The following is a 26,951-nucleotide window of genomic DNA, read 5'->3' as shown; positions in this document are numbered from 1 at the left end:
TCCTCGGTGGGACCTCCTGGCCCTCTTGTGGAGCTCCCGTCCGTCTTGTCTTTCTGCTTCTGCGCCCCACTCCAAGTTCAGAACGGCAGACCTCACTCCGATGGGTGATCTCCACCGTCGGCAACTTTTCTGTCCCCATGTTTGTCGAGTCTCTGAACTTCGGATGAAGCAAGCGTTGGTTGACGCGCCTGTTCTTTGAAGCGGCTGTCCCCCCCCCCCCCAGCTCCTGCAGGCCACTGACCTCTCTCCTCGCCCCCTTCTCTCCGACCATCTCTAGTGCCTCATGACTTTGCTCTACGCTTTCTCCAACGACATCTTTTCGGTGATCAACTTCTTCAGCTTCTTCAACTGGCTCTGCGTGGCCCTAGCCATCATCGGCATGATGTGGCTCCGGTACAAGAAACCGGAACTCGAGAGGCCCATCAAGGTGAGCTTTGGCTGACATTAACCTGGGAGCTTCTGGGACCGGTTTTGCGAGGGATCCGCTTAAAGGACCGTTGGAAGGGGCATCTAGATTTCTCAGTCCTGGAGCCTAGTCCAGATCTGAGGATCCTTGAGACTGGTTGGATCTAGGGACGGCTCTGGTGGGTCTTGGGGCCGAAGGGCCCTTGCGTTGTCCCTGCTCCTAACCCGCTTGGCCTTCCTTGTGTTCTCCCACGCAGGTTAATATACTGTTGCCCATTTTCTTCATCCTCGCGTGCAATTTCCTCATCGTCGTCTCCTTCTGGATGACCCCGAAAGAGTGTGCCATTGGCTTTGCCATCATCTTCAGCGGCGTCCCGGTGTACCTGATCGGTGTCTGGTGGAGAAACAAACCCAAGTGGCTCCTGCAGAGCATCTGTGAGTACTTCTCTCGGTTCCCAGGAGCTGTCTTGGATGGAAGGGCCGTGGGAGGGACTCTTCTAACTCAGGGATGGGGCAGCCCTTCCGCTGGGTTTAAACCTCTCTTTCGATGTCGCCAGAACGTGACAAAAGGCTATCTGAGCCACGGTGGCGCAGTGGTCAGAGTGCAGTACTGCAGGCTACTTCTGCTAACTGCCGGCTGCCTGCAATTTGGCAGTTCAAATCCCACCAGGCTCAAGGTGAGGTGGGTAAAATGAGGACCCGGTTTATAGCAATAGCAGTTAGACTTATATACCGCTTCATAGGGCTTTCAGCCCTCTCTAAGCGGTTTACAGAGTCAGCATATCGCCCCCAACAACAATCCGGGTCCTCATTTCACCCACCTCGGAAGGATGGAAGGCTGAGTCAACCTTGAGCCAGTGAGATTTGAACCGCCGAACTGCAGAACTGCAGTCAGCTGAAGTAGCCTGCAGTGCTGCATTTAACCACTGTGCCACTTGTGGGGGGCAATATGCTGACTCTGTAAACCGCTTGGGAGGGCTGCAAAGCGGTATATAAGTCTTAAGGGTGATTGCTGTTGCTACCTGGATCTTCAGCAATCACACCTGGGCAGCGCTGCCCCGCCTTGTAGATGCCTGGAAGAAAGGCAGGATGGGGCATGATTGGGGGGGGCGCCAGCCCTTTCCTCTCCTCACTAAGCCGTGTGGGTGTCCACACCCCGGTGCCTCTTGAAAGGAGCAGCCGGGCATGCTTGGACTCAGCAGGAGCCGATGCCCAACCCATCCTCCAGGTGCTGTGGGCATCTTGATGGGAACTGTGGGAACTGAAGCTGGGGCAGATTGAGGCTGGACTTCAGCCTGTCCAGCATGTCCTCTGTGCTGAAACCAACCTCAGGCTCCCACCAGATTCTTCTAGTGGAGTAAACGCCTCTCTTTGTGTCCTGGATGACCAATGTAGGCAGGGCAATGACCTCCAAAGCTCATTCTGCTCGTGTTATCCTTTCCTTTCCTCACCCAACAGACTCCACCACGATCCTGTTCCAGAAGCTGATGGAAGTGGTTCCTCAAGAGACTTAAAAAGGGGGGCAAAACCATCCATCTTTAGTTCAAGCCAACGCACAACATTGTTTTCGAAACATAAGTATGTCTGATTGCTCCCTGGAAAACAAAAAACGGAAACCGGAGAGCTCTCCCTGCTTCTGCCCACCTCTGGTCTTCTGGAGGTCTTCTCCAAACTCCGACCAGGCCATTGAGAAGTTGCTGGCGGAGAAGAACGATCCCGGGTGCAAATTTAAAAATTGGGAAGAGGAGGTTGCTTAGAAGATAAGACCTCCACCCAAATCGAGAAAACGGGGGAGCCCACAAGGACGTTTTGTTTACATGCTCAACTACGGACTTTATTTAGCTTCTCCACCAGCTCTCTCAACATGATCGGCAGGAAAAAAAAGAGGGGGGAAAATGCAGACGATGGATGAGGTCTAGCAACGGAAGACGTTCCTCAAGATACGTCTGCCAACACCGGACACTCCTGGCCAACAAAGTGGGCCCTGCAAAAAGAAGACCACCCCACAAACTGACAGCAGAAGACTGAACGGCCCCCACCTCAGCTCTTCTCATTCTCAGTGGACTGAATAGTTCTGTCATGAGTATTTTTTTAAATTAATTTTTTTTTTAGTGACGTTGTTTTTTAAAGCTTTTTTCTCCTTAGGATTCCCGCGTTGACCCCGTTGGGTCATAAGTTTCCCATAAGGGGTTTTGCACAGTTTTAGTTGGCATCCTGACGAAATCCCACCATCTGGGTCAGGCTGAAAATTTCTAGACACTCCACAAAATAGGACGGATTCATAACAAGAGCTGCGCTTCTCAATGTGGGCCAGTTTAAGCCGTGTGGACTTCAACTCCCAGCATTCCTGGCTTTGGGAATTCTTGGGCATTGAAGCAGGGGTGGGTTTCTCGCCCCGTTCCAACCGGTTCGGTTGGAACGGAGCCGGCGGCGTCCTCGTGCACGCGCGCGGTACACGCATGCGTACTAGCGTCTGCGCGATGCTCCAGCTGCTCCTGGACGATCGCGCAGGCGCTGTATGCGTCCTGCGCATGCGTGGAAGCGCAGAACTCGTCAAAACCGGGTAAGGACCGTGGGCGGGCGGGCGCGCCCTTCGCCGTTCCCGGAAGTTACTTACTTCCGGGTTCGGCGACCAACCGGTTCGCAGGGACCGCCGCGAACCGGTTGAAACCCACCCCTGCATTGAAGTCCATACAGTTTAAAGTGCCCCACGTTGAGGAAAAACTGCTCTGAAGCCACTGAATTTGCCAGTTGGGGGGGGGAACACGATGCGCTTTGACGTTGGAAAGTTCTCTTAACTGGCGTCCTTGTTTGAACCTCATTTCCCACCAGCATTCAGTGGTTCTACAAAAAAATGTATTGCGCTTCTGTTTTCCCGCTGGGCAGAATGTCATTCGTTCCAGCACCGTCAACGTGTTATTAAGAACGGGCTGGAGGTGGCTATCCTGTGCAGGGGACGACACGGGAAGCATAAAGGGGAGGAGGGCACTAAGTGGGAACAAGCAGAACTTCGGTGTTCTGTGCCTATCCGCTTGTTTGCGTGTCTGTTTCTTTATGCACGCCTGTCTTCTTCTGGGGCACTTTTCTTGATCCGCAGCGTTTCTCAAATATGCAGCTAGACTTTGGCCGAGCAAGCAACAGGGTGGGGCATCTGCATTGTAGAACGCAGAGTTGAAATCGGCACTCGTGAGATTTATTGTCTGTTACGGCGCCCCCATGGGACCACAATGCTTAGAATTGGGTGGGATGTTTCGAACCGAGGGGGTCTGTTTTTCTTTCTCTTCCATTCTCGGAGAATGTCTGGTCTGGAGAGTTTGGTTTCTCCAGGGCGGGGGTTTCTAACCGTGGCAACTTTAAGACCTGTGGACTTCAACTCCTAGAATGCCTGGACCCCAGAGGTGTGGACTTCAACTCCCAGAATTCCCCCAGCCGGCCGCTGAAATTGAAAAGTTGAAGTCCACACATCTGGAAGCCTGGACATTCCAGGACTTGGAAGTCCACAAGTCTTAAAAGTTGCCAAGGCCGGACACTCCTGATTTCGACTTGAGCTGCAGAAACTTTTCAGCCAGCACGGGGCCGGAAATCCAGACAGACAGCCCCACCGCTGAATAAAATATACAAACCCAAACTTTATATCATCAAACAGGATGTAAGAAGTGATTTCCCTTTGTCCTTGCTTGCAAGATGCTAACCTGGGCGTTTCTGCATCGTTTGCTTCGCGGAGTTGTGTATGTTGTGGTTATAGAAACGTGGAAAACAGGCAAAATTATTTGGCTGAAGCTGGGGTGGAGGGAGGATAGTTGAGGGCAGCCCATCTGTCAGTCGTGATGCCAATAAATGCAGATTTGGAAGACCCCCTCAGGTGCCGCAATGGCGGACATCATAGTGGGGAAAATTTTAACCCTTTCGCCCGCGGCTTCTAGAGTCCCATCTGCAGCTGTTCTGAATATACTTCCCATCTGTTGCCTATTGCAAAATGACTTTTCTGCCTTTTTATTTTCTAATATTAAGGAAATGGGCTGCCGTTAACATTTTACAATTTCCAAACAGTTTGGCGGTTCAGAAATGCTGAAGTCATCGTAGTGGTCATATTTTGCAAAGAGGGACACTCCTATCCTTCTTCAGCACATCTGGCGAGAGGCTTGGTTCCCCCTACTGTGAAGTGCTCTTTTGCCCCGGGGACAGTGTGGCACCCAGATCTCCCGTCCTCCAGATGTGCTGCATTACAACACCCATTATCCCCCGCCCACCCAAATCACACTTTTTTACAATGAGCCATGTAGCAGTTTCTCATCCAAATTGTGCACCTGCTGTGGGAACCCCCTGGCTTTGAACATTATCCCACCCACCAATTTAGTATGCGAGGTGTTTTTTTCCCCTAAAGGAGGGCAGAAGTGTGGAGTTTCGACCCCCCAGGGGAGATCTGCAAAGATCTCTTTCCCCGGGGATATGCTTCACTCTGCTTCACCCCCAACTCATGTCCCTTGCTTACCACTCAAGAATGCTTGGCATTCTCTAGGTATTTATTAAGCACACTCAAGTTTTGCGGAGCTTTGTAGAATCGCTTTTGTGTTTGTGTGTGTGTCCCCACCCCACCCCGTTCCTTTTGTTCTTAGTTGTGCCTTATGGTTTTTTGGGACTTCTGCAGAGGGGTTTCAGTTGTGCTCACCGTGACTGTTGGAGCCGAAAAGTCAAACCTCGCAGGCTGCAACTTGGCAAAAGGAACCAGCTTGCCAATCTAACAATGTTAGATTGTTTTGTTGCGTTTTGCCCAGGTGTCTTTCACCATCCTTTTTCTTTCAGCCACGTAGTCCAGTTGTGCGTCTCTTTTGTCAACTTTGTGCTTGATGTGAAGCGCGCCTCGATATAAAAGGCTCTCGGTGCAGTTCAGCGGAAGGCTGGACAGGTTCATGAGCGCTGGGCCAAAAAGCCATCTCTGGTCTTCTGAAACCACAAGGCCCCCCATGACTGAGGAGAAGACTCTCTCCAGCTGTGGCGTTTCTTCACCCAGAGCAGAGGAGGGCTGTCCCAAGTTTGGGAACCATGACACCTGTGCGCAATGGCTGGCTGGGGAATTCTGGGAGTTGAAGTCCACAAGTCTTAAAAGGTGCCAAGCTTGGACATTCCTGAACTAGAGTGGAATGGCCATCTAGGCAACCTTTTATGGTCCCTCTTACCGTTTGTCTTATGAGTGGATGAGGCTCATTTCAGAAGTGGAATATTTGGGGATTTTCTGTGATGAATGCAGAAAGACTACAAGCCTTGTAGCCTATTCGGACTCAAAAGAGTTACGTGCTCGGCCAAATGACCAGTCATGCTCCCAAAAAATGGTGCTTTTCAGAAGAATGCAAAACCCCAGGATTCGTGGCCTTCCAGGCCCGGGTTTTCTAAGCAATTTGCTTGAAAAGTTCATGCGGAATTCGCTTTTCTTAGGCTGCATCTCTGTCCTTAATCCGTCTTCTTTTTAATTCCTTGGAAGCAGATTAACCACACAACATTTGCACAAGCAACAGGGTTGTTATCTTTATAACTACTGAGTGAAATCTGACTCCTTAGCATTCTATATTTTCTTTTAATACAGTTTTTTTTAAATAAAATAAAAAGAAATAACAAAGTCTTTAAGCTAAGGAAAAAAGAAACATAATTTTAAAAGCTTTTTGTTACATTTGGAAAATAAATATTTTTACTAATTTAATTATTGTGCTCTATTTTAAACGAGTGACTATCGGTATAGAAAGTGCAGCTCCATTATCTAATATTTTGCATTTGTTCGTATAGAGTTGATCCAAGATTTGTGCTGCTTTTTTTATGAGTTCTGTAGTAAAAAAAAGTGTCAATTCTGCCTTGTAAAAAGATGTGTAATGCAGTCCAGTCTGTCCTTTTTTTTTTACTGTGTTTCTCTCCCCTTCTGGATTTGTTATTGTTCATTATAAACCATGGCTATTCCCATTTTAAATGTTCTGGTTTTTATTGGAACAAAGTTTTCTGAATTTCCAGCTTTCTGTTCTGAGTTGAGTATTTCTTGGTTCGCTTGTTTTAACGTGGATCTCGGCAGGGTGTTCTCCCAGGGAATGTCCATTTCTGACTCTTCACCAATCCAAAATGAAAATCGGGATTATTTAGGAGGCTCCGTATGGGTGAACAGGGAATACTGTCCCGAGTTGAGAAAAGGCTGTGTGCTACGGGAAATTCTGGGAGTTGAACTCCACAGGTCTTTAAAGTTTCATTTCATTTATTTCATTTCATTTATTAAATTTCTATGCCGCCCAATCCTGGAGGACTCCGAGCGGCTTACAGAAATGAAAAAAGATTTAAAAGAATTATTAAAAACAATTGGACACAACAAGGTTAAAAAGGGGAACACAACAAACACCCAATCAGACGGGACTGGACCTCCATCAAGGGGTCAACAGCCCCAGGCCTGCTGGAAAAGCCAGGTTTTAATGGCTTTGCGAAAGGCCACGAGAGTGGGTAGGGCCCGGGTCTCAGGGGGCAGCTCATTCCACAGGGCCGGAGCGGCAACAGAGAAGGCCCTACTCCTAAGTGTCGCCAGTCGGCATTGTCCTGCTGACGGCACCCGGAGAAGGCCCATCCTGTGCGATCTTATTGGTCTGAGGGAGGTATGTGGCAGAAGACGTTACCAAGGCTGGACACCCCTGGAATAAGCCCTATTGGGCCATGGGTGCGTAATGCCACGGCACAAGTTTGCAAACCAAAATCTCCAGCTTTGTACAAATTTTGAATTTGCAAAATAGTTGAAGGATGCATTAATCAACTCTGTGCAAAGCCAGGAAGACAACAACAAAGTGGTTTCAGCATGTGTGAAGGCAGCCACCAGATCTTTGCTTACACGGGTACTATAAAAACAGGAGATTTCTTTCCCCAGGATAATTACAATGTTGGGAAAGATTTTCCCAATGGAGAAAGGCAGACGTACAGATTTCAAAGCAGGAAGCATTTAGTGCACTTCAGAAATTGTACACTGGATTCCAGCAAGCTCAGCTTTTTTTTAGGCCCCCTGAAAATCCAAACCATAATCCAAACATTGGGGCGGCTGGCGGGAAGAATCTGATAGGGTACAATTCCTGGCGGGCAAATAGCTAAAGGAGGTTTTCTTTACGAGAACTGTATCGGGGGCACATCTAACTTCAAAATACCCAGCTTCCAAAATGGGCAGCTGCAAAGACCTTCGCTCTAATCTTTTTGCAACAGTCTCCAGCGTGAAGGGGCAGAAGGAGAGAAGGACAAGAAAATGCCACTCGCAGCTTTGCAAAATCCTCACAGATGGCATTTTGTGGGCAAACTCCCTCTTTAGTTGTAATAGAGCCAGTTCTTGATGGTGGCACCCGGCTTTGTTTTCTGCTAAAATAATCATCCTGCCTCCATCTATTTTACGGAGGAAGGAAAAAGATCCTTCAGGTGAGCTTTCCAAATTACGCTAACTCTGCTCTGGGTATACCTGGCAATTTGCAAAATCCAAGATTCAGCCCGTAATCCCTTTTCTGAGGCATCACCTGCCTGAGACAAATTGCTCTCCGTTTTGTTTCTTTTTTCAAAGAGCAGCCAGCTTCCCAGGTAAGTTGCAATCGGAAGAAACCATAACCGAAAGAGATACTCTTGACGTTCTTATTTAGCTGGGCTGGAGGATAAAATCAAATTCCTTCACCTGATTCTTCACTCCACCCTCGTGTCCTTCAGTGATGCAAATCGATCAACAACATGCATTAGTCAGTGCTGAGTTGCAAGATGACAAGCCCAGTAAATCTGCATCCAAGTTGGAAAGACCCAAATTCAGCCCTGTGTATTGATGCGTGCCTGAATGCAGGAAACCACCAGAGAGACTCAATTTAAAGGGATGTTCCGATTTAGTTAAAAATGGCAACGCTTGCAAGCTGTGAATGTGAGGTGGAACGTGATGTCCAAGAGGAAAATACAAGGAAACTGACTTTGTTTTTTGTTTTTTTTGTTCCTGGCTTGTGAAGGAAGGCAATCATTCAAAGAGTGAGAAAAACATCTGTGGCCACACTGCTCAATGCTTCGAGCAATCATTTGTGGCGCACCTAAAAAATAGTACTTCGCAAGAAGAAGCTAAGGTCAATGTAGAATGTTATTAATTTTTTTTATTTCTTTTTTTTCTCAACAGATTTTAGACTGTGTTTGTTAGAAATCCATACCGTGTACGGGTTCTGGGAAGTTGGGGGGGGGGAAGGTGGAGGGGGGTTGGGGGAGAGGGTGGAGGGAGGGAGGGGTATATATTAGGCTAGACAAGAATTTGGTGGTAAACTAGAATTATTTTGTCATACAAAAAATTGTACGTCAATGTCTTACTGATTGAGGAATAATGAAATGTTTGCCTTAAAAGAAATAAAACTTTTGAAACCGAAAAAATAGTACTTCGATCACACTATTGGGGGCCATCTTGACTTCTGGCCATATCGTGGACACACACACACACCGCTGCTCTGTACTTGTGGCATCAACTGAGTGAGGACTGATGAAAAGATGCAGGACATTTCCATCCCTATCTGGACTTCTGGGAACCAAGTCCTGTGAGAAGGTGTGGGAGACCTTCCTTGCTCTGGTCTTCTGAGCCTAGTTTTCTTATCCAGCGCATAACCAACTGCCATGCCTGGACGGGCCTGAGGAATGGAGGCATCTCCTCTGCCTACGTGTCTTCTCCTGAACCGTGGCACGACAAAACCGCGCTCGTCAAAATAGCGGTGATAAAACCGCGTCGCTAAAGCCGCGACGTCATCACCGCACATCATCACCGCCACGACAACAGCGCGGCGACAGAAGGGCGCTTTAAAACAGCGCGGCGGCAGAAAGCCGATTTAAATTAAGGTAAGGGTTAGGATTAGGTTTAGGGGTTTGCTTTAGGGTTAGGGTTAGGTTTAGGGTGCTGAGTGCTTAGGAAGGCGCGGATTTGCCCTCCGCGGTTATGTCATCGCGGTAGGGTCGAGTTTTCCTTAGCGCTTCGGACGGCGCGGATTTGTCTCCGCACTTATGTCGGCGCGGATGAGGGCTTCGCGGTTTTGTGGTGGAACCCTCCTGAACCCCTTGTCTTCCGGGAGAAGAACCGAGGACGGTGCCTACAGCTCCTCTCCGTGTGCAGCCCAGACTCCCTTCTCTCACAAGCCACAGAGATGGTTATCTTGCCCTTGTCTTAGGCCTACCTGTCCTCGGCGAAGACACGTCCATGTTTTGAGGACATTGTTTGGGTTTGTTTAGCTTGGCCCCGCTGGGTGTTCTGTTCTCCAGAAAGCACTTAATTGAGCCCAGCGCGGTCACAAACGGCTCCTTTCTCTGGGAGCCAAAGAAAATACAAGCGCCAAAAGATAAAAGCTGCCGGGCATGTTATAAATATCACATCTGCAGGAAAGCAGATCAAGATAAGAGGCCGAGCAGAACCCGGTCTTGAAAGCATTTCCTCCCCCATTCTGGTTGCGCACACTTGTCTGCACACTGTTTCCACCAACCCACCTTACATAAGTAAATACCACCAATGTGCACGGCCCCTCCTGTTGGAGAAGCACATAGAGAGCTTAAACTGCCTGTGCATCGTTGCATCTCCTTTGCTCAGGAATCCGAGTTGTTATTTATTTCCGGGAATTGCACCCCGCCAGATCCTTATCCTTATCCCGGGAACCTCTTTAGTTGCTTAGGAATGGGATGCGCTGTGTTTTATGTTGCCGCTGACGAAGCATCTTCTCCAAACTCTTCCCATCTCCCCTGGCGTAAAGAAATTAGCCGTCAGCACCCCTGACGGCTGCTCCGTTACCAAGTTCTGGGCCGGGGAGCGCATGAGGCAAGACTGTGCAGCGCGGCTGGGGCCGACTGCCAGAGGCACGGCGTGGGCTGTTGAATGGTGCTCAGGCATGGCTTTGGCTGCGATGTTGCATCAGCACATCGGTGTTGTAATCCTAGGTGTAGAGAAAAGAAGGTGAGGCACAGAAAGAGGAGATTTACAGGGATGGTGAGATCTTGATGGAAGTCCAAAGTCTTTGCTGTGGGGTGGGGGGTGGGTGGGCAGACTTTGAAAATGGCGGTGGACCAAGTCCTGCAAGAACCATCCGTTGCTTCCAATTCTTGGCTCTTCCCCCTCCACCCGGGTGCTGCCACCTGCAGTTTTTCTCATGCTAGTCTCTTTATCAACACAGACACCTGTTTGAGAGTCACATCCTGCACTCATTGTTCCCAGGTAAACTGCAGGCAGAGTGAGCAAACAGGTGGAGAAGTGGTGGCTGGTAGGACAATTGAACCCCTTTCACAGATATTTCACTAGCACAGCAGTTTCTCTCTCCTGCTTTTTAAAACAGGAAAGGAGACTGCAGAGACAGGGAATCAGCACAGCTTTAGGAAATAGTCAGGAATATTCAGATAACGATCCTCCAAGGCCAGAAAGAATGCATTACAAGTGTGAACATCCACAGAAGGACATTCCTTATGTAGTACTTAATACACAGGCATTAATACACTGGAGATTTTAAAGAAGAAATTGGACTGCTATTCGCCCGGAATGATTTAGGGTCCCCTGCTTGAGCAGAGGGCTGGACTAGAAGACCTCCAAGGTCCCTTCCAACTCTAGTTATTCTAGGTTGTTCACGAAATCCTGTTTGTTCCAGTGATCCATAGATTATTCTGTATTCTGTACTTGTTAGATCCATTCCATTTTTTTTTCCTGCAGGAATTTAAGGAGGAGAGTTTCCTTCATCTTATCTGCACCACAACTCGGTTTGTGAGGTAGGAGGAACTCAGAGAGAGACTGGGAGAGTCACTTCTTATTCATTTCCCTGGCTGAGATGGATCTGAATCTGGTTCCCCCCAGTCCAGGTTTAACACCTCCGTTGCTCCATCACAGTGACTTCCCATTGAGAGATGGATGGGAAACAGGGAAGCTAAGGGGAGACCCAACAAATTGTTGACACTCTGCCTTAATGCCCAGTTCTCAGGGCCTGATGAGGGTGCGGTTCAGAATGGGTTGTGGGTCTTTTGTTGAGCAGTTTGGGTCTCCGAGGGTTTTCTGTGTCCTCAAAATTCACTTAATTCCCCCACAGCATCCGAAAGGAACTCATCCTGTCCATGGCTGCCTTTCAGATTTGAACTCGGGGGAACAGGGAGTTGGAGAAGGGGGGGCTGATGGACGTGACCCTTCCCACCACCTGCCACGACCAGGCAAATGTGGACAACTCCTAAAGCCCCCCCCCCCGAGAATAAGTTAGAAAACCGGAATCCTTGAATCCCTTGAAGAGCATTCAGCGACTTCAGCTAGTCCAGAATGCGGCCGCGAGAGCGATCGTGGGTGCACCTCGCTTCACCCACGTTACACCTATCCTCCGCGAGCTGCACTGGCTGCCTGTCGATCTCTGGGTGCGCTTCAAGGTGCTACTTATCACCTATAAAGCCCTTCATGGTAGTGGGCCTGGGTATTTGAGAGACCGCCTACTGCCAATTACCTCCACTAGACCGATACGATCGCATCGATTAGGCCTCCTCCGAATTCCATCTACTAGCCAGTGCAAACTGGCAACTACCCGGAGGAGAGCCTTCTCGGTGGCTGCTCCGACTCTCTGGAACCAACTCCCCGTGGAGATTCGGACCCTCACCACCCTCCAATCCTTCCGCGCCGCTTTGAAGATCTGGCTGTCCTGGGGTTAAGATTCCAACCCCACCCGAATTGTGTGACTGTTGTGCTCTCTTTTAATATGTTGTATTGTTTCCATATTGGAATACTGTTTGTCTTTCCCCCCCTCCCTTTTTGAATTGTGAGCCGCCCTGAGTCCCCCCAGGGAAAAGGGCGGCATACAAATAAAGGAAAAAAAAAATCCTTGTGTCCAGGGGAAGGGAAATGCAAAAGGAATCTAATTGTGTCATAGTAGGAATCTGGGAGCTGAGAGAATTTGAGCGGAGTTAACCCAGGAAGAGGCAGTGAAGTTTCCCTACATGGAGACCCTCTTGATGGTCTGGGGAAAGGAAAGGGTCTGGGGAGGGAAGGACTCAGGGACAGGTCTTGGCTGGCTCCCCACTGGGGTCAGCCCCATTCTCCATCCCACAGAAATGCAGACCAGGCACCCTGGCATGACGCAACTTCTCGGCTGCTCTTGCACCATCCTCTCAGCGATGGGATGGGCAAAGGGAACTGCCTGTCTGTTGCATAAGTCTGCCACCTGGTGGCGACTGGCAGCCCCTGCAGCTGCAGCAGCTCATCACATCGCAGCCAAAATTGCATCAGCTGCATGTTTGCAAAAGGAGGGACTCCTGCATCCATGGGGGAGCGTGGGGTCCCTTTCATTCGGCCCACAGCCGCTCCCTGGGAACTGTCATTTTTTCTTTCCTTCCTGACGTCGTCTGCATTTGGGCTTTACCCAAAAAATCAAAACCTTCCTGCAGTTTCCCCCCCACCCCTTTTTACTGAAGAGTGGGGTTTCTTTAATGACTGGATCTTGTATCTGAGACTTCCAACCAGCAATTGGGGGGGGGGGTTGTAGGAAAAGGAGGTTTCTGGATGGTTGTGGAGCAGGTGGATGGGGTCTTTTCCCAAAGGAGGGGTCCTTGGTGCTATTTTGCAATCGGTTGCTTTCTTGCAGATGTTTTCATTATTTATTAATTAGACTTATATACCGCTTCATAGGGCTTTCAGCCCTCTCTAAGCGGTTTACAGATTTTTAGCAAATTGAGTCAGCAAATTGCCCCCACAGTCCGGGTCCTCATTTCGCCCACCTCGGAAGGATGGAAGGCTGAGTCGACCTTGAGCCGGTGAGATTTGAACCGCTGAACTGCAGATCACAGTCAGCTAAAGTGGCCTGCAGTGCTGCACCCTAACCACTGCGCCACCTCAGCTCTTTTTACCCATTACCCAAACAAGACAGCATTATCAGTGCCAGCCTGGCTAGCAATGATATTTGGGTCATGAAAAACCGCCCAGCTTGGAGAGCACCAAGGACCCCACAGTCCTCCCCCACTACAAACCCCATTCTCCTCTAGCCCTCATGATCTCCTCTTAACCTTAAAACTGTCCGCTGTGGACCTCACCCCATTCCTAAGAGGTCTGAAAGGGGGCATGCATAAGCGCACCAGCGTGCCTATCGTCCCTGCCATACTGTTCCCAGTTATTTGCATTCCTTTCTTATGTGTATACGTATACCTGTGATGGGCTGGCTGCTAAAGCAAGGTCATGGCCCCCACTTGAAAGTAAATCAGGAAGACTGTAATTGTGGGGTGTGTCTGGAAAGAACAAAGAGTGATTATCAACAGGAAATATTCATGTTTGAAGCTTGTATCAATGATGGGTAGTTAGACAACTTGCAGACCTCAGCTAAAAGTTAGGGCTGGCCTGCAACAAATGAAATGTGTATTAAATAATTCCTGGGGCATTCATTAGCCCAGGCTTAGGAATAGGGATGGCTAGAGACCAATAGAACAAATTGTAGAATTATCACTAAAATCTTTATTAGATGATATTTCTTATTATCCCGCCTTGTCCCTCCTTCTCCTTTGGTGAAAATGTATAAAGCTCACTTAATCCATTGTTCTTGGTTCTCTTGGACTTTTGGCCAGGAACCCTTTGAGCCGAGGTGGCGCAGTGGTTAGAGTGCAGTACTGCAGGCCACTTCAGCTGACTGCTATCTGCAGTTTGGCGGTTCAAATCCCACCGGCTCAAGGTTGACTCAGCCTTCCATCCTTCCGAGGTGGGTAAAATGAGGACCCGGATTGTTGTTGTTGGGGGCGATATGCTGACTCTGTAAACCGCTTAGAGAGGGCTGAAAGCCTTATGAAGTGGTATATAAGTCTAACTGCTATTGCTATGAGCCGAGGTGGAGCAGTGGTTAAATGCAGCACTGCAGGCTACTTCAGCTGACTGCTAGTTCTGCAGTTCGGCTGTTCAAATCTCACCGGCTCAGGGTTGACTCAGCCTTCCATCCTTCCGAGGTGGGTGAAATGAGGACCCGGATTGTTGTTGGGGGCAATATGCTGACTCTGTAAACCGCTTAGAGAGGGCTGAAAGCCCTATGAAGCGGTATATAAGTCTAACTGCTATTGCTATTGCTATTTTCCTTGGAGTACCCCAATAAAAAGCAATCAGAAAACCTGCACCTCGTGTTCTGGCCTCCATCAGTGGCTTCGGCACCAGGCTCAGATCTGAACTGCTTATACTTATATGTTGACGTTACATTCATACTTGTTTTCTCATACAGGCTTGACAAACCAAAATAAATAAATAAAATTAAATAAACGCCTGCAAGAAAAAGGCCCAGCTTGGAGACCACCAAGGATCCACACACACACACACACACACACCGCGCTGTCAACCGAGCTGCCAAGAGCCTCCATGATTGATTTTTGCAAATGCTTTTATTTTGCAAATGCTGCAGTCAAGCCTTGCAAGGCAAACCTCCCTCCCACAGATGGCAACCCTTTTTTTTTGCAGTCTCGGCCTCTCCTCCTCCTCCTGGTTCTTTTCGCTGGCAGGAAGTGCCCCCGGGAAGAGGAAAGGCAAAGAGATTGCAAGTCCGCTGGGGCTGCCATGTGAGCGACACCTGCCAGCTTCCCCCAGCCCCCTGCCCTGCCCTGCCTTGCCAAGATGGGCAAGAAGAATAAGAAGGAGAAGAAGGCCAAGGGGGCCGAGAAGACGGCTGCCAAGATGGAGAAGAAAGTCTCCAAGAGGACCAAGAAAGAGGAGGTGATTTTGCAAGGCTGCTGCTGGGGGGCAGCTGCAGGGCAGGCAGGAACCCAACAGGTCCAGACTCTTCCCCACCCCTTCTCTCTCCCACTTTCTCCTGCAGGAGGGTCCCTGCCTGCCCTCTCTGCAATCCCTGCAAGAGAAGGGTAGGAGTAGTGAGTGCGTGCAACAAATCAGTGCAAGAGAAGGAAACGTGCAACAGTGAAATATTCCCACCCACCCATTTCTTTTTTTTTGCTGGAGGGAAAAACAAAGAGAAAAACGAATGTGTGATTTGTAACGAATTTGAGTTAGAAAGGGCAGCTTATGGAAGGAAAGCATGATGTGACTTTAGAGAGAGAGGGGAGTAAAACATTAATGCATTTACAACCCTGTTTAAGAAGATTGGAAGGTGTTTTTTTAATAATGTTTCCTTTTTTCTTCTTTTTTCCCTAATTTCTTCTCCTGCTGTACGCTGTTTTTTTCTTTATCTGCTCCGTCTCTTTTCAGTATCCATTTTGATCTCCTTACAATCTCCTTCGCCAAAGTTATATGCGCACACAAAACATATGTTTGAAAGTATGAGCTGCAGTGATCCCTGTTTTTTTTGGGGGGGTGGGGGAGTGTTTGTCTCCCTTTTTGTGGCAAAACCAAGCCGTTTCTTTCTGGGATTGCAGGAGGATCTGGAGGTGCTGATCGCCCAGTTCCAGTCTCTGGACGCTGCAAAGACGCAGGTGCTGGAGACCCCCTGCGCCCCTCCCTCCCCAAGGTGAGAATGGAAAACGCGAAGGTTATTTTGGGCAGTTGGGAAAGTTTGGCCTCAAAACGCCTTGTGTGCACCCCTTCAATCCCCAGTGAAAAGCTGCTAGTCCTCATGAACTCTGTCCCCTGGAATCTTGCGTTTGGTTTGCGCAAAACTCTTTTTCCTCTTGTTCCCAGGCTCAACGCCTCTCTCTCTGCACACCCCGAGAAAGACGAGCTCATCCTGTTCGGAGGTGAATATTTCAATGGCCAAAAAGTAAAGTATTCCTTTTTTGTTCCTCCTCTCTCCTCTCTTCTCTTACCCAGCTTCACTTTTAAATCTTCCAGAAATTGCATGTCAAATTTTGATAGTTTTAAGGAATTGCAGAGCCCAAAATGGATCTATGACTTATTCCCAGCACTGATCGATATGAGTCGTTCTCGAAATAAGACAATTGAGCCTAAAATTCCTGTTGCTAAATGAGTTTTTGATTAAGTGGGTTTTATCCCAGGGGGAGGGGGAACAGAACGACGGAGAAGATGGAGAAAGGGTTTTACTAAATATCTGTTGACTGAATGGATTTCTCATTAACAGCCCTTCGTTTTTAATTGCTAATTTTATCCGTTTTGATTCTGTCGGATGCCTTCAGGAGCTTCTCTGAGCGGGGAAAAAAAAGGGATATAATTCAAATCAATAAATGTAAATAATGCATATAGGCGAGAAAATGTTCTTTCTCTCTGCTTCTTGTAGCAATTGATTTCATGGTCAAGTCATTAAAGTTTATTTGGCAGGAAATATAAAGCAGATGTGGGAGAACTTCGTCCCATAGCACGGAACGTATTTATAGAACTGGTTGCTATGATCCAGAAGTTTCCAAACTTGGCCGCTTCAAGACTTGTGGACTTCAACTCCCATAAGTCTTCATGCTGGCTGAGGAATTCTGGGAGTTGAAGTCCATAAGTCTTAAAGTGGCCACATTTAGAGAACCCAACTGTGCTGCGAAGACCAGGAACCCAAATGGCCTCAAGATGGAGCTTCAGCCTTTCTTCCAAACCAATATTCTTGTGGAAGGAAATGTGGGGAGGGCTGATGGCCTGATCTTCCTCTGGCGAGTGGAGGACCTCAGTCGAAGGCAGCTTATGTTTTGCTTCTGAACTCCTGGCCTCGGGATGGCTCCTTTTCTCCCCTGCAAGTGGAGAATTTGCAGTTGCTTTATTAAAACAAGGGTCTGTTTAGGGTTGATCTGGTACCATGTGCCGATTTGGATACTGAAGCAGCTAGAGCCGCCCAAGGAATTTCATGCATTTCCAGAGTTGCAAAGCTAGAAAATGCTGGCTGGGTTTTCCCTTTTGAGAGATCACGTTGTGCAGTAAAATGGGCCTTTCCTGGAAAACCTCCACTTCTAGCAAAGCCCTCCTCCTCCTTTGATGTCTCCCTTAGACCCTCCTCTACAACGAGCTCTTCGTTTACAACATCCGGAAGGACAGCTGGGCCAAAGTCGATATTCCGAGTCCTCCGCCTCGGCGCTGTGCTCACCAGGTACGGTGGCTGTGAGAGTCTGGGGTTAGGATCACCCGCTGTGCTAAGGCAGGATGGGCCTCCTTTCCTAAGAGTTGAGATTGATGAAGGGACATCGTTAATGTAGCTTCTTCTCCAGAAATGATGGTTCTGTAAATGCACGTGGAGGTCCTCCCTCCCTCCATCCCTCCCTTCTATTTCCAACCTTTCTCTTTGCTCCTTCTTCCTTCCTTCCTTTCTTCCCATTCTCCCTCCCTCCATCCCTTTTGTCTCTTCTTCCTTCCCCCCTTCTTCCCTCCCTTCTACTTTCAACCTTTCTCTTCTCTTCCTTCCTTCCATTCTCCCTCCCACCTTTTGTCTCTCCTTCCTTCCTTCCTTCCTTCCTTCCTTTCTTCCCATTCTCCCTCCCTCCATCCCTTTTGTCTCTTCTTCCTTCCCCCCTTCTTCCCTCCCTTCTACTTTCAACCTTTCTCTTCTCTTCCTTCCTTCCATTCTCCCTCCCACCTTTTGTCTCTCCTTCCTTCCTTCCTTCCTTCCTTCCTTCCTTCCTTCCTTCCTTCCTTCCATTTTCAACCTCTCTTCTCTTCCTTCCATTCTCCCTCCCTCCCTTTTGTCTCTGCTTCCTTCTTTCCTTCTTCTCTCCCTCTCTCCCTTTTCTACCTCTTGCCTACCTACCTGTCGTGATTCAACACCGCGTGGTCGGAACAGAGAAAACCTTGGGTTTTACATGTCAAAAAGGACACAGACGCTGCCCACCCCCCCCCCTCTTTTTTTTCTGGCAGGCTGTGGTGGTCGCTCAGGGTGGCGGACAACTCTGGCTGTTCGGTGGGGAATTTGCTTCTCCGGATGGGGAGCAGTTCTACCACTACAGAGACCTTTGGGTCCTGCATTTGGCCAACAGGACTTGGGAGCAAGTCAAGTAAGTGAAAAGAGTTCTAGAAGGACCCACGGTTGGTGCCCTACACACACGCACACACACACACACACACACACACACACACACACACGAGAACAGGGGACGTCACAATTGGGGGCGACAATGTCCCTCCCTGCAGCCCCAAGACATGTTCAGCTCTCTGGAAGTCCTTCGTTGCTTTCTAGAAGTTGTCCCTCCTTTGTTGCTGTGGCTTTCGGAGGAACAACTTGGACTGGAAGGGGAAGAGGAAGGGGGGGGGGGCGAAGGGGCAGCCTTCAAGAAGGGGAGAAGCTGGAGGAGCAGCCGTGACCCGCTGAATAAACCAGGGGAGCCTTCTTTGATTTCAGAGCTTCCGGGGGGCCCTCTGGGCGGAGTGGACACCGGATGGCCGTCAGCAAGAGGCAACTCATCGTCTTTGGAGGCTTCCATGAAAGTAGCCGGTGAGTCTGCCCCACTGTCCATTTGGGGTGAGGGGGAGGGTTATTTTGCCCCCACTAAGCCCAGGACCCCTCCTGTCCTTCCATTGAAGATGGCTCCATCAAGCACAAAGGAACCCAGGGCGGATGGAAGAGGAGGAGGTGGTGGTCCGGATTTTGACTCCTTCCGCCTGCTATCTTCACGGGGTTTTCCCTGGAGGAGCATTATTCTGATGTTGAGGATGGTGTCCTCAACGCAATGGGCAGCCTTTTCCCCCCAAAAAACTGCCCAGCCCCGACTTTCATCCAAGGAAGGAGCCCCAGCTTCACTCGCTGAAGGGCAATCTTCATCGGATGCTGAGGGTTTCTTTATCGTGGTTACTTAACTCGAGTGCATCTCTCGGTGGGAAGTGCAGGTAGAAGGGATAAGAAGTCAACCTTCAGGAAGCTCGTGGAGTCCGGAACGTGGGGCTGCCTAGCAGAAGGGGTGGGTCGCCAAGGGAGACCAGGTGGTCTATGACAGATGGAAGGTTGGAGGGCCAGGCCTGCGCCCCGATTGGTCATGCTGCCGTGGGAGGCGGTTCTTTGTCTCTGCTGGAGATCTGCTGCCAAAACTCAACCTGGGCCCCCCATCACTTGTGTCTGTTGCTTTTGATCAACTAGGGACTACGTCTACTACAACGATGTCCATGCTTTCAACCTGGACACCTTCGCTTGGTCCAAACTGGCTCCTTCTGGGATTGCCCCAGCCCCGAGGTCAGGTTGCCACCTGGCTTCCACACCTGAGGGCCACCTCGTAGTCTATGGAGGCTACTCCAAGCAGGTGAGGGTCACCCTTTTGCTATTAGGGTTTGGTGTGAGTCGCTGGCCTTTTAAGACTAGAAGTTCTTCCGAGTGGTTTGGCGCACGTTTGAAAGTACGAGGGCCTTTTCTGCAACACGTGTAGCGTCAGGGGGGGTTCCACCACAAAACCGCGAAGCCCTTATCCGCGCCGACATAAGTGCGGAGGGCAAATCCGCGCCGTCCAAAGCGCTAAGGAAAAACGCGACCCTACCGCGATGACATAATCGCGGAGGGCAAATCCACGCCTTCCGAAGCACTCAGCACCCTAAACCTAACCCTAAACCTAACCCTAAACCTAACCCTAAAGCAAACCCCTAAACCTAATCCTAACCCTTACCTTAATTTAAATCGGCTTTCTGCCACTGCGCTGTTTTAAAGCGCCCTTCTGTCGCCGCGCTGTTGTCGCAGCGGTGATGACGCGCGGTGATGACGTCGCGGCTTTAGCGACGCGGTTTTATCACCGCTATTTTGACGAGCGCGGTTTTGTCGTGCCACGCTTCAGGGGCTTCACAGAAGCTGCTGTTAGGTACTCTGGATCAGTTTATGGTTTATTAGGATTTGTATGCCGCCCACTCTCGAGAGACTCAGGGCGGCTTACAAATAAAATCGGTCTGTGGTCTTCCACTGTTGTGGGGTTGCCCTTCCCACCTACCTTCACCTTGGCGGGCATTGCTGGATCTTATATCTCAGCAACCTCTGGAGGAGCCCTTTCTCACCCCTGCTTCTCACTAAGGAATGGCTGAAGAATTTGCAGGATGAAGGTCCAAGTCCCCCCCCCCCTCCCTAGGAAAATATTTGGAAATGTTTCCACACTATGGAAATTTGAGGAAAGCCCCTGGGAATCCCACCAGTAAAAAGATCCTGACGCTTTGCTCTTACGGGTGAAGTCATAAAACGAGGGCTTAGGTGGATTGCGCAATATTCATAAGGAAGATTGGTGGAGATAATTCCTTGGTGATGATAGGAATTGGTTCTACTTCCCCGATTCCATAATGCAGCTGCTTTCATTGTGCAGAGAATTAAGAAAGACGTCGACAAAGGGACCCTCCACACGGATATGTTCCTCTTGAGTGCTGAAGGGTTGGGTGAGTGCTGAATCTTTTGCTGTGCTGAGGGTTCAATGGGGGGGGGGTGTCTCTTACAGCAGTGAAGGGTTCTCACGAGTATAGACCCTCCTCGTGTCCCTCCAAGCCTGAATTCTAAGAAGTTTCCCTCTTATGATGCTTTTCATCCGTCTCTTCCTGCTTTTTTTCTATCGTTGGCAGAAAAATGGAGTTGGAGCAGGGCGAGTCCCTCTGGGGTGAAGCCAACCCCCAGGTCTGGCTTCTCAGTGGCCATGGGGCCCGGCAACCGGTCTCTTCTCTTTGGTGGGGTCCACGATGAAGAAGAGGAGGAACGTCTAGAAGGAGACTTCTTCAACGATATTTATTTCTACGACCTGGCGAAGAATCGGTGGTTTCTTGGACAGTTAAAGGTGTGTGGCAAAATCCCATACAGTGAGGGTTCCCCCCTCCCCAATTGTTCTCCATCTCCAACTACTCTAGTTTAAGGGTCTCCAAGCTTGGCAACTTTTAAGACCTTGTGGACTTCAGCTCCCAGAATTCCTCAGCCAGTAGTGTCTTAAATTGCCACGGTTGTGGAGACTTCTGCTTCTGAGCCGAGGTGGCACAGTGGTTAAATGCAGCACTGCAGGCTACTTCAGCTGACTGCAGTTCTGCAGTTCGGCTGTTCAAATCTCACCGGCTCAGGGTTGACTCAGCCTTCCATCCTTCCGAGGTGGGTGAAATGAGGACCCGGATTGTTGTTGGGGGCGATATGCTGACTCTGTAAACTGCTTAGAGAGGGCGGAAAGCCCTATGAAGCGGTATATAAGTCGAACTGCTATTGCTATTGCTATTGGTTTACTTCAGCTTCCATTTTCAACAGAGGAGAAAAATGCTGACTTACCAAGTTGTCCATTCTAATTTGAAATGGACGTTGAGGATTTGGGGGGGGGGGTCGGTTTTGGAGACTCCCAGAAACTTGAAATCAGTCAAGGCAAATGAGTGTAGCCTCGTAGAAGAAGAGCGGTGGTGGTGGTGGTGATGCTCTCGGAAGTTCTTTAGAACATCTCTTGTTCTTGGCTTGGATTCTCGTGTCCTTCTGGTGCTTGACCCTTGTCTCCGCCGCTAGGGGTTGAAGTCCGAGAAAAAGAGAAGGCGACGAGGCGCAGCGAAAGGGGAGCCCCATCAGGCTGGTGGTGGAGTGGACGAGGCGGAAGGACAGCCTCCCCTTGGACCCGTGGAGATTGTCAAGGAGGTGGTGGCAGAAGACGGGACTGTGATGATTGTCAAGCAGCTGATCTCAGCTCCCCAGGGAAAGTCAACCGAGTCCCCGGAATCGGAAGGAGAAGACGAGGATGTGGGGAACGGAGCCTCCAATCCTCCGGTGGAGCCCTGCCCACGCTCCAATGCCATGCTGGCCGTGAAGCACGGGGTGCTCTACCTCTACGGGGGCATGTTTGAGGTGGGGGACCGCCAGTTCACTCTCAACGACCTCTACGCCCTCGACCTCCACAAAATGGAAGAGTGGAAGGTCCTGGTGGAGATGGACCCAAGTGAGTTAGGACCGTCTTGGGTCTCCACCTCCTTCTCTGTACCTGCAGATGCCTTTTAATTTCTTCTCTTCCTTTATTTTTAAAGGAGGGGGGGGGAAACCCCTCAAAGATGTTTTAGCTTTTACTACAGCCGAAGAGAAGTTTGCAGAAAACAAAATTATCTGATCAGGTTCTAGAACTTGGGAAGGTTGGAACAATGTTTCTAGGATCAGGAATCTGAATTTCTGGGGATTCCTTTCCCTTCCCTCCGGGGAAGCAGAAACCAATTTACACACCTGACTTTGCGCACCCTGGTTTAAGTGGCACAAAGTCTGGGTTCGCCAAATTTTGCTTCTGACTCAGGATCCAGGATCCTCGCTGACCCACAGAATCCGCCCAAATGAATTCTCTACCTGCTGGCGTACAAAACTAGCATGTGACCAAGAAAGCCAGTTCAGAATCCTTCTCGGTCCACTAGATTTCCTTGCTGAATGCTGCGGGCCCTCTCCAGAAAGCTTCCAGCGTTCCCCAAGAGCTGGGGGGGTCTTCTGAGCAGTAGAGGGGCCTTTGTGGCACAGAAAGGGAACAGTCCAGGGGTGAAATCCGGCAGGTTCTGACAGGTTCTGGAGAACCGGTGGTGGAAATTTTGAGTAGTTCGGAGAACTGGAAAATGCCACCTCTGGCTGGCCCCAGAGTGGGGAGGGAAGGGGGATTTTGCAGTATCCTTCCCCTGCCATGCCCACCATGAATTTCACCACTGATAGAATCACATTATATAGCAGTTGCTCTTAATTTTATTTTTGCTTTTTGGGTTCAACGTTGTGATTACTTTTGTGCTTTAATTTCTCTTCCTCCCCCCCCCCCCCCCCGCTAAGTATCTTCTCTTCTTGCGGCCCATTCCAAGGTGGCTTCAGTGTTGAAATTCAATTTTTTTTCCACTAACGGTTCTGTGGGAGTGGCTTGGTGGACGTGGCAGGGGAAAGATACTGCAAAATCATCATTTCCTCCCCACTCTTGGGGCCAGCCAGAGGTGGCATTTGCCGGTTCTCCAAACCACTAAAAGAGCCGAGGTGGCTCAGTGGTTAAATGCAGCACTGCAGGCTACTTCAGCTGACTGCAGTTCTGCAGTTCGGCTGTTCAAATCTCACCGGCTCAGGGTTGACTCAGCCTTCCATCCTTCCGAGGTGGGTAAAATGAGGACCCGGATTGTTGTTGGGGGCGATATGCTGAATCTGTAAACCGCTTAGAGAGGGCTGAAAGCCCTATGAAGCAGTATATAAGTCTAACTGCTATTGCTATTGCTACTCAAAATTTCCGCTACCATTTCTCCAGAACCTGTCAGAACCTGCTGGATTTCACCCCTGGGCAGCTTGCATATTTTACGAGCCCACTTCTGTCATCAGCAGGCCAAGAGAGCTCTAGTTTTGGGTGAAGCACCATCTGCATTAGACCACTGAAAGGGGCCGGGGGGGGGGTGGAGTGGGGGTGGAGGAGGTTGTCCATCAGCAAACGACACGTGATTTATATTTCCTGAATTCTTGGCTTGGAAGTCATTCCTCAAGAGCTGAAAGGCGAGGGTGGCGGGTGGGTTAATTCTATCCCAGCTCTCACGTTTAATCTGAGACAAAAGCTTATTGGGACCGACGCAGAGACAGGTGATGGGAACGGTGGCCGAGGGAACCTTCGTGCAGAGGGCTCTGAATAGATGTCACCAACTGGCCGGTGCAAGAGCAGCTAATTTTGGCCGGGCTTAATCCCTGGAAGAACGCCTTCACCGTGCCTTGGCCTTGCTTGATCTTGGGTCCTGAACATTTTTGTTTGTTTGTTAATCCTAGCGGGGGATTTTAGTGCTTTCTCTTTTCTTAATATGGGCTGGAAATACTTTAAACCTTCCTATCGGTCGCTGGAATTAGTGGTGGGGTTGGGAGGAGGGTCTTTAATGAAATTCTGAAGTTTCACAAGGGATTCTCTCTCTTTTTACCTAAATCTGGAGGGCATCGCCTGTCCTTTAGAGCAGGGGTCTCCAACCTTGGCCACTTTTAAGCCTGGTGGACTTCAACTCCCAGAATTGCTGGCTGGGGAATTCTGGAAGTTGAAGTCCGCCAGGCTTAAAAATGGCCAAGGTTGGAGACCCCCGATTTAGAGGCTAACGTGATGGTAATTTCAGGATGGAAAAGTTCTTAACAAGAACTTTTCTTGTTAAGAACTTAAAAAGTTCTTAACAGTGTTAATTGTGAATGTTCTTCTGCATGCGAGGATCATGTCTTTGCATGTGTGAGTTCCCATGTAAGCCTTGATGTTCATTTATATGTTCTGCTGTGGCAGAAACTCAGGAATGGCTTGAAGAATCTGAGTCGGATGAAGATGTGGAAGGTGCTGAGGGAGGAGAGGAAGAAGAGGAGGAAGAAGAAGAGGGCTCGGATGAGGAGGAGAGCGGAGAGGATGGTAAGGCCACCAAAAAGCACTGGACCTTTGGGTTTTGCTTCCCATGGGTGACTCTCATGGGTCATAGCTATGGGGGGGATTCTATGGTGAATAGTGGAAAAGAAAGCCAGCCAGAACAGGCCTCGCCAACTGGATGTTCTCCAGAAGTTCCACTGAAACTTCAAAGGCCAGGCAGTTAATTCGGAGTCTTCGTATTCCTTGGAGAGTAGCAGGTTGGGGAACATGGAGTTTTGGTCTTCCAAATCTATTTGATAAAGAAATGGGTTTTGACACCTATTGCTGAATGTTGGAAAGATTCTTTTACATAATTCAGCTGAATTTCTGTCTAGAATTCAGCATTGCCATCAGGACTATCTGCTTTTTCCTTTCTCCAGTAGCATTCCTAGAGTTCCTAGACGTTCTTAAAGGTCCTTCACAATATCAGAGAAAGGAATGGCTTCCTCCATAGCCGAGTTGTGCCTTCCCTACCTACAATTTGTATCTCACCCACCCGTCTGTGCTTCAATGTATACATGATACATGGCTCAATAGTAGTAACTGTGAGAGGGATCTTGGAGTCCTAGTGGACAACCATTTAAATGGGAGCCAGCCGTGTGCAGCAGCTGCCAAAAAAGCCAACACAGTTCTAGGCTGCATCAACAGAGGGATAGAACCAAGATCACGTGAAGGGTTAATACCACTTTATAAGGCCTTGGTAAGGCCACACTTGGGATACGGCATCCAGTTTTGGTCACCACGATGTAGAAAAGATGTGGAGACTCTAGAAAGAGTGCAGAGAAGAGCAAGAAAGAGGATTAGGGGACTGGAGGATAAAAGATATGAAGAACGGTTGCAGGAACTGGGTATCTCTAGTTTAATGGAAAGAAGGAGTAAGGGAGACATGATAGCAGTCTTCCAATATCTCAGGGGTTGCCCCAAAGAAGAGGGAGTCAAACTATTCTCCAAAGCACTTGAGGGCAGGACAAGAAGCAATGGGTGGAAACTAATCAAGGAGAGAAGCAACTTAGAACTGAGGAGAAATTTCCTGACAGTTAGAACTATTAATCAGTGGAACAGAAGTTGCCTCCAGAAGTTGTGAATGCTACAACACTGCAAGTTTTAAAAATGTTGAATAACCATTGTCTGAAATGGTATAGGATTTCCTGTCTAGGCAGGGGGTTGGACTAGAAGACCGCCAAGGTCCCTTCCAATCCTGTTATTCTATTCTATTCTAATGTAAATTAGGTAAATAGGTGGATAGTTAGACCAAAGCCTGTGGATATTCCTGCAGGTGAGGGCTGCCCTTGGTTCTAGTAGATCCAAAGAAGAGAATATGACATCATCAGTGGGCCAACTGCTTTCGGTTCCACCACAAAACCGCGTTCGACTAAAGCGCGCTTGACGAAACCGCGTAGCTGACGTCATCACAGCGCGACAACAGTGCAGAGAAAAAAGCACGCTGTAAACGCTAAAGCTAAAATTAACCCCTAAACCTAACCCCCCTAAACCTAATCCTAAACCTAACCCTAACCTTAACTTGAATTGGCTTGCTTTCAAAGCGCTAAAGCACCCTTTTTTCTCCACGGTCGCTGTTGTCGCCCTGCTGATGACGTCAGCGACGCGGTTTAATCGGGCGCGCTTTAGTGGAGCGCGGTTTTGTCGTGCCACACTGCTTTCTAGTCTCTGTTCCCCACTGACCACTTGCCTTTCCTTCCTTCAGACAAGGAAGAACATCCAGCTGCGCAACAGGATGAAACATTTGCCGACTACCTTTCCAGGACAGAGCAGTACTGGGTGAATCTGGCCCGCCAGAACCTGGGCCCTGAGGCCAAAGAGAAGAAGGCGGTGAAGGTGGGGCAGGCCATGGCGAAGGCCTTCTATGAAGGGGACACCTAGGCAAGCCTTACAATGACTGGGGGCCAAAGGGTTGTGTTTGGCCCATCCTGTCCTTCACAAGGCTTGGCAGTTGATGGCTTAGAAGGCCTGTGTTGAATATACGTTACTTCAGTCAAGGATTTGAGAGGCAAGGTGACCGACATACGCCGAGAAAATCTGAAATTGTTCTTGCTGGATGTAAACCAAGCCGATGCTTTGAGGGACAGGCTTTCTCTGGGGTGCAATCCTTTGCAGGCAGAGAGAGCTTCTCCAAGATTCAGGGTCTCCAGGAAGATCCACCCCACGGTGTCCTTGTGTTGTGAAGCTAGCTCTGTCGGAGAGCCACAGTTATTCCTGCTTCTCCCGAGGACTTTGGTGTTGTGGTGTGCCGGTGCTGAATGGCTGGAGGATTTGCTGATGGGCCCTGTGCATGTACGGTTATAGAAAGCGTTTTGAGGGCGAGCAGCTGGAATTAACACCGTAAACGTTGAACAGAAGCCACATCTCATGTGGAGGCAGCCGTGAGGCTGGAATTTGCCATTTTAAGAGAGTTTACCAATAAAAATGCTTTTGCTGGA

General features: G+C 49.3%; 2 protein-coding genes across 3 annotated transcripts in view; both read left to right on the top strand.

Annotated features, from left to right (window-relative positions):
* Positions 1–2,846, top strand: part of SLC7A5 (solute carrier family 7 member 5) — a 31,894-nt gene extending 29,048 nt beyond the window's left edge. Inside the window, exons 8-10 of the mRNA XM_032231151.1 lie at positions 278–427; positions 663–840; positions 1,864–2,846. Of these exons, the coding sequence (XP_032087042.1) occupies positions 278–427; positions 663–840; positions 1,864–1,919 (384 nt within the window). The 3' untranslated portion in view covers positions 1,920–2,846. The remainder of the gene's footprint in view (positions 1–277; positions 428–662; positions 841–1,863) is intronic.
* A 12,042-nt stretch (positions 2,847–14,888) lies between these two features.
* Positions 14,889–26,951, top strand: KLHDC4 (kelch domain containing 4). Of its 2 annotated transcripts, XM_032231220.1 has the most exons (12): positions 14,889–15,085; positions 15,742–15,833; positions 16,004–16,082; positions 17,247–17,345; positions 18,107–18,243; positions 18,588–18,680; positions 19,320–19,479; positions 20,515–20,584; positions 20,765–20,973; positions 21,672–22,095; positions 24,400–24,519; positions 26,219–26,951. In XM_032231220.1, exons 1-12 carry the CDS (start codon positions 14,987–14,989, stop codon positions 26,392–26,394), a joined length of 1,758 nt encoding a protein of 585 aa, XP_032087111.1. In that variant the 5' UTR covers positions 14,889–14,986; the 3' UTR covers positions 26,395–26,951. The 2 variants fall into 2 exon arrangements, with proteins under 2 accessions (XP_032087111.1, XP_032087112.1); XM_032231221.1 differs by lacking the exons at positions 14,889–15,085; positions 15,742–15,833 and having other exon boundaries at positions 16,004–16,059.

Source organism: Thamnophis elegans, chromosome 14 (assembly GCF_009769535.1).
Source record: "Thamnophis elegans isolate rThaEle1 chromosome 14, rThaEle1.pri, whole genome shotgun sequence".
NCBI classification, from domain to species: domain Eukaryota; kingdom Metazoa; phylum Chordata; class Lepidosauria; order Squamata; family Colubridae; genus Thamnophis; species Thamnophis elegans.
Note: the sequence above shows the minus strand (reverse complement) of the source record. Positions and strands in the feature narration are given on the sequence as shown.